Source organism: Gavialis gangeticus, unplaced genomic scaffold (assembly GCF_001723915.1).
Source record: "Gavialis gangeticus isolate Ggan-Ray unplaced genomic scaffold, GavGan_comp1, whole genome shotgun sequence".
Taxonomy (NCBI): Eukaryota; Metazoa; Chordata; order Crocodylia; family Gavialidae; genus Gavialis; species Gavialis gangeticus.
In genome coordinates this window covers 65,146,157-65,155,862 of record NW_017729034.1, presented here as the reverse complement: position 1 = coordinate 65,155,862, position 9,706 = coordinate 65,146,157, and the positions used below count along the sequence as shown (strand labels likewise).

General features: G+C 40.1%; 1 protein-coding gene across 1 annotated transcript in view; it reads right to left on the bottom strand.

Moving 5' to 3' along the window:
* PDE10A (phosphodiesterase 10A) overlaps positions 1-9,706 on the bottom strand; it is a 352,143-nt gene that overhangs the window by 30,827 nt on the left and 311,610 nt on the right. The window contains exons 16-18 of the mRNA XM_019527439.1: positions 7,956-8,106; positions 5,676-5,831; positions 933-1,105 (exon numbers count right to left, since the gene is read on the bottom strand). Of these exons, the coding sequence (XP_019382984.1) occupies positions 933-1,105; positions 5,676-5,831; positions 7,956-8,106 (480 nt within the window). The remainder of the gene's footprint in view (positions 1-932; positions 1,106-5,675; positions 5,832-7,955; positions 8,107-9,706) is intronic.

Below are 9,706 nucleotides of genomic sequence, written 5' to 3'. Positions count from 1 at the left end.
ACTGATTCTCCAAATCAGCACTGAATCTTCAGATTCAGCTCAATCAAATCGGGACGGTGATCCAAATCAACTAATTGAATCACTGTCCCCAATTCGGGTCGAATCCAAATTGAAAATGGCCTATTTCGCACACCCTAAGAAAAGATCATCAGACCTAACTTTCAGGGTAACAAAAAGGGTAATTTTCAAGATTTTTGCATTCTTTCATATAGAATTAAAAAAATCTCTGTGCTTATCCAATTGTTTTGAGAAGTCTGAAATTCAGTGATTAATGAAAAAATAGTTTTAGTATATATTTCTGAGTTTAGTTAGTGAAAGGTATGTCTGCTTTTTTTGTAATTTTGCTGGGTCACATTCTAATTTCTTTGCTCAAGGTTCCATGCTGCCTGATACAGAATATTTTAACATGGTGAAGCAGCAGCACCCAGTTTTTTATTTAACAAAGGTGGAAATGAAATAGTCTTCCCTGGTTTTACTCGCCAGGAAGCAACATGTTCAAAACTACATACGCAACTTACTGTGACCTGCAATCTCATTGGTGACCTCAGTATTGTCCAAAAAACAAACACCCCCAAAACAAACAAAAAACACTTGGGCAATTTTGATCAGTCCACCTCCAAAGAGAATTAAACTGAGCTGCACAAAGGTATGCAGAGTATAGGGTAAAAATATCCACACAGGGGAAGAAGTACAGAATAGTTAGTGCACTCTAAATTCACACCTTCGTTCCATACTAGCTTTCCCTCACAGGCAAGACTCCTATGAATTCATCAACAGAAGCTGGATACCTGGATCATTGCTGCTGCACACAAGCACTTAGTCTCAGTGGTTGCTACATGTGAAAAAGACACTCTATGCATGGTGAAAATTCTGAGCTTTTCTTTGTTGTCATTTGTAAATGCAAAATCTTGAAGGAGTAATGTTTGTGTTACCTGTGTGCTTGATTTTTAAGGTTTAAGGCTCCTGTCTGATGCAACTCTTCCAGCTGTTTTCTGTTTCCAAAGTACAGGGCAAGATCTGTAGCAATGATGGCTTTGCGGATGATCTCCAGAACCTGCTCGTACTCACTGGAGCTCAGAGTGGAGAAGACATTGTGCCCTTCCAGCTATGAAAAAGTAAAAAACCAATAAAAAGCACAAGCTCTAATTCTGAGATGATTCCAGTCTTTTCTTATCAAACAGGTTACAACAGTTTTATAGCCCAATGAAGACTGTGGTATTGTACCAATTATAACAGAAAATGGACTTTTGTATTCCCTGTTTTAAATACTGGTATGGAATTGCTGAAAGCACAAATCAGTCACGGGATCTTAAGCATCAGCACATTTTAAATGCTGACTCTCCTAATACAGTTTGTTTATTTCTTGCTTGATGTGAGTAGAATCAGGCAGTGCCTCACATAAATACCACTTCTACCCACAGAAAAAGTTAGGCCTCCAAATATTTATAGATACCTAACTCTGGGAATGGTCACAGGGCTTCATTTTCAAAAATATGACCAGACCCTGTGAAGTACTGGGGACCTCCCCCATTATGCTTAGTTGCATAGACAGCACTTCTCAGGATAATTTATTTCCCTCTTCCTCTACTTGTGTCACTTTCGAAAGGGTCTGTGTCCTTCTGAGAAAGCTTTTTCTGAAGTCCACAGGTGTTACTAGGGAGGAAACACAAAAATCTTTCCTCCTCCCTCCCTCTCCATTATCTGTATGTGTTACCTACATGGCACCTCCACCTGCTAATGGCCTGGGAATTTGCGATTCAACCCTAATTCAGAGAGTGTCACTATCAAGGTAGCAAACTGGCTTTTTCCCCAGTGAAGAGAACAGACATGTTTTATTAGTGCATAGTGAATGCATTAATAATTAAAATGGATTAGGGAACATCTAGTTACAGTACTATACTTATTGTGAGTCGATTGTAGAGCACTAAATGAAATGTACTTGCAGTAGCTGCATAAACAGATACAATATCCTTTTTAGAAATGAAGTTAATTACAACACATTTGCATATGTGAACTCTTCAGAAAAAGACACCTTTTTAAAGGTGTTGCTTTATTCACGCAGTAAAGATAATAATGCCTCCTGTTATGGAGACTCTGCCAACAGCCCTTTCTATTATTTGCTATTTTTAGACTACATATAACAGACAATATACAGAGATCCTTGGTAAAGCTACACCACAGTTTTGGCAGCACTACCTGCTGTCTCTGTTTTTGGAAAAACTTAATCAAGGGTCTAAAGCCCAGAGAGGGAAAGAAAAAAAATTAAAAGAATAAGCCAACCAAGTCAAGGTGCCTGCATTCACAAACAGAAACATTACTAAAAATGCATCAAGGCTGGGTTTGTTTTAACATTTAATTGGCACTTGTGCAGAAACTGACCAAGTCTGTCCAACTTTTGTCAACCAATTATGTAAGAATAAATTGTTCAAAAACAAATCCCCACTAATATAAAGAGGCTTGTCTTTTTCTGTCATCAGGAATGTAAAATTTAATGTACAACATTTCTGCCAGGATAAATAGATTGATTATGAATACTGGAATTAAAATATAATCTATTTGTCTCTCAACACTTCTTTGACAGTATTCTACGTCAGGGCACTGTATGTTTCACACCAACATTTTAACCCATTGTCACAGAATGACAAGCAGTAGACCTCCTAGTGTGGATGGTTTGCATTTTTTCCTACTCCTGCCATACAATTGCCAAGAATATGTATCCAGGTCCTTCCTATTATATCTGTGTAGCAGTACTGCCCCACAAGGGATGGAGGTGCCACTTCTAGTGTCTTGCAAGCTACAATTCAAGGGGCAACAACAGTACTAGATGGATGTGTGACAGCTTCTGTGTACACTATTCAGAGGTTATCTAGTTCCTGTAAGTTATGCACTGCTGGAAGCTACTGAATGCTATGTAAAGTGCTTGTCTAACTGAAGAGAGGATGTTATTCCTTCCATCATGAGCTAAAATTAATAACTGTAATTCTCTATAGTTAAATAAATGAAACATGGCATGGATCTAGATTTAAAATGGATGGAACAAGCTGCTATGAAGTTCTAAAGAAGTGTAAATATCCAGAAATAATACCTACCAGGCCAGACCTTATAACTCTCCTGCTTGTAATCTAGGACTGTGGGGAAGGTCTTAATCCTGGAGCCATTCGGTCTCCAGTGTAAAACAGAATAAACTAAATGTTGTTCTTTGACACTGACTGCAAATAACATCCAGACCCCATTCAGGAAGCAAGTACTTGAATCTGTGCAGAAGCATTCTCCACATGTCCTTTTTACTGGCTACATGCCACTATTACATCTAACCACCAACCTAGAAACAGCAATGCTGAGTGCGTCTACACAAGACGCTACATTGCTGTAGCAACACGTTATGGCAGAGTAGCTCGTTGCTATGGTGACATAGCATTGGCAGGCACAAATTGTGACACCGACGCTATGATGTTGTAGTGACGTGCTACTTCATTACAGTGTGTCGCTACGGCAACAGAGCTGCTAAAAATAACCATGTGCTGTCATGTAGTACTTCCTAAAGCAGCGGAGGGCAAAGTCTGGCCCGCAGACCAGATCCAGCCAGCAGTGGACCCCATTTCCCAGCAGCCCCTGCCTGTGTGGCTGGGGCCGGTTTACACGGAGACCCCAGCAGCAGCTGTACTGTGATAGCTCAGGCCCAGGATTTCTGGAGACAGGCCCCAGTAGCACTGGCAGGCAACAGAGACTCCAGCCTCTTCCTGGTGGCTGGGATTTGTGTTGTGAGCAGGAGTGGGGCGGGCAGCGGCAGCAGTACTGCTGGAAGGCGTGGCTATGAGGGCTACAGGGATTTTTGGGGTGGCTATAGCCCCACCAAACCTCCAGCACTACCCCTGCTGGCAGGGTACACAGCAGGGCAGGAAGCTGCTCTGGAGCTAGGCTGGGATCTTGCATGGTGACAGCATGGTCCAAAGCCAGGGCAAAGCCAGCAGCCTGCACACCCCAGGCAAGGGCATGCTTCAGAACACGTTGTCACCGCTGCAAGGAGCCAGGGCACAGCCACGAGCTGCTGCCTGCACGTTTCTGCCCAGGGCATGCAGGCTGCAGATGGCAGCTCTGCCCTGGCTCTGGACCACGCTGTCAGTGCCAGAAGATCCCAGCCTGGCTCCGGAGTAGCTCCATGCTCTGCCGTGTGCCCTGCCAGCACTGCTGGGGCCAGTCTCCATGGAAATCCTGGCCTCGCCCTATCACAGCATGGCTGCTGCTGGGGTCTCCATGGAAATTGGCCCCAGCCACGCAGGCACGGGCTGCTGGGAAATGGAGTCCAGCCACCAGCCCACCCCATCCTAAATCAAGTACTAAATAACAACCACACCATGCGGGGCACGTGTATATGCACCCACTGACTCCCCAGGATACTACCAGAACAGCCATTACTGTCTGGTTTAAATTTGCTTTGCGCTTCTAGAGTGGCACAAAAACGTCTCGATAGGTCTGAGGATCCTGTTCACCATGTACAAGCTCCTTTGAACAATGAATACTAAAAATTAAATGCCATGTCTACACTCAAGGACTCATTTATATGTAAATGAGCGAACATGCAGAGTTCCAGCCTCTCGGGTGAAACATATGCTCTTCCTAAAATAATCTCAAGAGACAGTTTTGACCATGATACAGATTATGTGTGTATTTACTAACTCCTGATAAACTATTTAAGAAAATAAGTACCTTCCCCCTGAAAGACCAGAAAGAAAGACATATTAATAATGAATTAGACACACAGCTGAATGAGAAGGAAGTATACAGGGAATGTGCACAGAAACAAAAATAGTGAGCACAAAAGAAATAAATTATTGACCAGCAACCATTTTCTCTACTACTAATTTGATGTGATTTTTGACTAAAGACAAAATACCTGTGTTGTCACTATAATTAAGCTTCCTGAAAAGGGTTAGCACACTGTCTGATGGTTTGTATTAATTAGACATATAGAGATATTACTTTACGTAATGGGCCTACTGGCACACAACATTAAATAAATAAAACATTAACAATAACTGAAGAACAGCAAGCATAGAAAAACTATAAGGCTCTTTTCTTTGCATGCCAAAAATATTATTTTCTCCTAGTTTTAGTACTTATACACATCTCATGCCATGCATTTAATGCTTTAGTGGATTTATTACAGCAGATGATTACATTTCTGAATTTTATATTCCTTTTCCAATTCTTGTGATACATAATGACTTCTTTTAGCTTATTCTGAGGGAAACTTACCTACGCAAGAATCTAAATTTTTATTTTTGAAAAAAAGGACATTTCTAGACATGATTCTAGAAGAAAAGCCTCAACACAAGATCCACATGTATTAGATAGGCTCAGAAACAAGCCTGGAATTTAAAAGAACCTCAAATTTATGGTAGTTTACACATTCCAGGAGTTTTGTGTCAATCAGATTGTTTTTAGTGTCTCACTCATGACTTTTGAGCACCTGGAGCTGACAATACTGGAACACAGATTTGCTGTAATAAACCATGGTAAAGCCCTCTCCCAAACTTTTATTTTCTAGGCAAACACCCAAAAAACAGTAATAAAATTAAACATGCTTCAGGAAAAAAGACCTCTACTGAGAAATGCTACAGCTATTTTAATTAATGAAATGCAGTGCATTGAGGGTATACTTTTAGTACTCCTACCTGCAGTATGGACACTGTCTGGGAGAAGTGGTGTTGTTCCATAGTTGAGGTGGAATAAAGAGCTGCCAGGGGATGATCAAATTTCTGAAGGTAGCTGTTGCTGTAACCCCTGTGATCCAGGTCATGACATAAGCAGGCAACTAGAAGACCTTTTCGCTAGAAGAAATATCAGTGCAAAGAGAGATAAAAAAAAAACCCCCAAGAATAAGTGATGCATTTTCTACCTGTAGGTGTCACTCTAATCTCTTCGAATGTTTTAGTTACGCTTCAATATTATAGGCTAGAAGTTTCTGATAAAAGATTGATATTAGTGTTGCAAAGTCAAGAACTCAAAAGTTAGGAAATGCTAGAATTAAAAGTATCTGGGCAAACTTAATTCAATTTCCTTATCGGTACAAATTATAATGCACTCTTTAATTACATGAATACACATTGTTAGTTGCAACTTACTTTGGGAATAAATTAAGGCTCTTACTTAATGAAGAAAACTGGTTTTCTGTAGGACCCCTGCCTCATTTGTTCAGCTATTAACATGGAATGCAGAGAGAGAGAATGATCTCATGATCAGGATGGCTGAACCATGCCTTGGAGAACTGGTTTCAACCCCTGGGTCCTGGCAGAGTTCCTATGTGATGCCTGGAAAGTCATTTACACCAACTTTCTTAAAGGTGGCACAAATTGTACTTTCTTTGTTTCACAGATACCAAATCCAAGACCCTAAAGTCTAATTTAAAAAACTGTAAGCACTCACACATGCAACAGTTATTCTAAAACCTGTACTTCAGTGTCCAATAGCAGTTTATATACTTAAATACCCTGGATGTCTCAAGCTGGGCATCCCAAACTAGCAGGTATTTCCCACTCTAATCTCTACTCCTCAATGGTAAAACAGAGTTAACACCACCCCCTTGCCAACAGGGCTGCTGTGAAAATACACTCATTAATGTTTGTGAAGTACTTACATGCTATAGTAATTAGTATCACAGGAATAGTGCACAGTGAATAAAGTCTAGGGCCTCACACTGAACAATGGGGAAAAAGCAAAATACTGAATAGCTGCTCATTAAGTGAGCATTGTCATTCTTGAGCACCACATGAGGCTTGGGTCATATATGATTCAGTTCTGGGGGTTTTTTTCCTATAATACAGACTGTACCATAAGGCACAAAGAGGTCAAATTAGGGATACAGGGACCATATTAAACTGGCACTTGATTTAAAAAAAATCAAATTGAAAAAAAGATTAATGTGGCATCACTCAGGGATCAGGAATGGAGTTTTCACCACTGTTACTTGAGCTAAGAGAGTAACTGAAAGAAGGAAGCTGTTAAAAGGGAATGAAACACTTCACCAGCGAGCGTCAAAGATATTTGCTGACAACAAAGAAGTGATGAGACTCAGGAATAGTGTTATATATTATGAGATCCTGAAATGAATATTCTAGTGGGCACAGCCTCACTAAGGTCACCAAGATTACCTTTTGTCACATCTCCCCAAACTATGTTTGTCCTGTTCGGTCTCCTCTCTCTCTCTGCCTCTTTAGCTTAATTTCATTCTCTTCACATAACTAGTTACCAAGTCTCCACTTCTCAGGTTTCTTATCCCAGTCTCAATCTCCTTGCCCAGTAAAAACTACTCTTACAGCTCCTCTGCACTTCTCCCTGTCCTTTCATTCTCAGTGCTCGTTTCTTTGCCCTGCCAGTCTCAGTTTCCCTCCACCTCAATTCTAGTGCCTAGTTCTAAACCCCCAGCCCAGATGAGCTATTTCAGGGAAGTCCAACTGTCCTTCTGAAACCCTGGGCTGGAGCATATCTTCTTGCTCTGTGGCTCTGGTGCCTGCACAGGTTAGTCAACACCAGAAGCTGAGAGGCTCAAGTACCTTTAGGGAGGAGATTTTAGCTGACAAGCTCTAGCAACCACTTTGCTGAACATGTATGAGTTACGACTTTTCAGAGGCTTGTAACTTTGTCAATTTTAGGTAGATTTTAAAGGGGATAGGAACAAGGTATATTCCTGACACCACCAAATTTCAAGTTTCATGTCTCTAAAGCATAATGGGGCCACATCTGTATAAAGAAAAGATCAAGAGATTCTCTCTCTCTCTCTCTTTCAAATTCAGTCCATTTTTTTCCTCATCTGGATATCAAAAAGGCCTAAACCAGCAGCCTGTAGCAGGCACTAACTAGGAAAATTATGATCTAAATGGTTCATGTCTAGAAAAGTTATAGGCAACTAAAGGATCTTGTAACTGTAAGTCTAATGATGTGTTCCCTACACTTACCTCCAGGTCTGTGAAAAGCCCTTGGTTGTTCTGAAGTATGGCATACATACAATGTGCAACTGTAATCGCATGCTTCCAGTTGTGATAGGGCACACGGCGATAGTTTTTCTTTACAGACATAGTAAAACGACACAGCTTTTCAAGTTCAAAGCTTAAGAGAAGAGAAATTGGTAAGAGAAAAGGAAACAATAAAAATATTTTTTAGTCACCAAACCCCCCCACCGTACCCTAACCTCCCCAGAAACAGCAACACTATTCTTCAACTGGGTCCTCTTCCTCATATCAGAAATATGAAACATTTAATTTCCAATAGGCCTAGTGCACACATGCCTGCTGTTCTTGTTCTTGTCTGTAATTATTAGTAAGGTAAATCTATCCAAGGAATTCTCAAGAGTTTATTTTTATAAAAAGATCCCCAAGTCTCATTTCTTTAAGTGAGCATCCATTAAAGCTGACTGAATGATGGATTATAAAAGCTGTATTGAGTCAAACTGAAAAAAGAATCTGTTGGTGAATCAAAAAGACAAGAAATAACATTTATCTCGGGTCAAACAGAACACTCCATTCAACACAAAACACATGGTTTAGGGCACATTTAATTTTTAATTATTTTAAGACAGAATTAAAGGAAATATCCAAACCAAAAGTTATTTTGAATAAAAAATTAAATATTTTATTGTAGAGGTCTCCTGAAATCATCAAGTTAACACATATTCACAAAATGTTATTTTTTTTCCTTCACGCAGTTATCCAAGAAAGTTACCCACAGTGACAAAGGAAGCGTATGTTTAGATCTAGAATTCAGCCCAAGACACCCAAGTCCAAATTCTGTGCTTTCCCCACAACACCAAAGAAACTAAGCTTCCTATATTATCTTTCACTCATGCTGAAATGTCTGGGTATTGTAATGTATGTCATATATATGATTACTGACTATGTGGTGAGTGCAGCAGTGCTAAGGAGGAAGATTTTAAGGATGAACTGGACATTTTAATCAGTAAGGCTGCTTTTGCTTTGTGTAAATTAATTATCCAACATCACCTGAGTGAACTGCCTTTGTCTTGATTGCTCTTTTATATAATGACAATATTACTGTTCTACTTTTAAAGCATACATGGCCTAAAAATCGAAGCTGATAGGCTCTTACCAATCATGTGTATATGTAAATACATTTACTTTATGAAAGCATTTAGACAAAAAAATTCCCATGGCTGCATGCTGAACAAGGCACTTATTACTGTATTTTCTCACATGTACCTTTCCCCACAAAATTAGTCTTCCAAACTTGGGTACATGGTATAAGCAGGAAAGCTGATTTTCTGCCCAAAATAGAAGCACCTCACTTTAAATCCTTTTGTACCCAAAGTTTTAAATCAACTGTCCTAGAACACCCTGACTTTTCTATTCATGCAGCTGAGGGAATCGATTGACTTAAGGGCTCATTGCTCTCCACTCCACAGGTATTAATGACTGTCGTGTTCCATTAATCAAGCTGTTTTTTGTTCTGGAAATTCTTCTGTCTGCTAGCTACTCCTGGTCTCTCTTCTCCCATTTCACAGCCCTACAGACAGTTTTAGCTCTTTTCAAATTCATAGCTCTGCCTGCAGAAACCAGTCTTCAGCAGCAGCTACAGTTTGAGCTTCTAGCAAGAAAGAGAGGGTGAGTGACTTGAAGATTAGTCTGTCTCTGCTCTATGAAGCCACAACTCCGGGGAAAAAAATTCTTCATTTTGACTTCTCAAAAACAAGGTA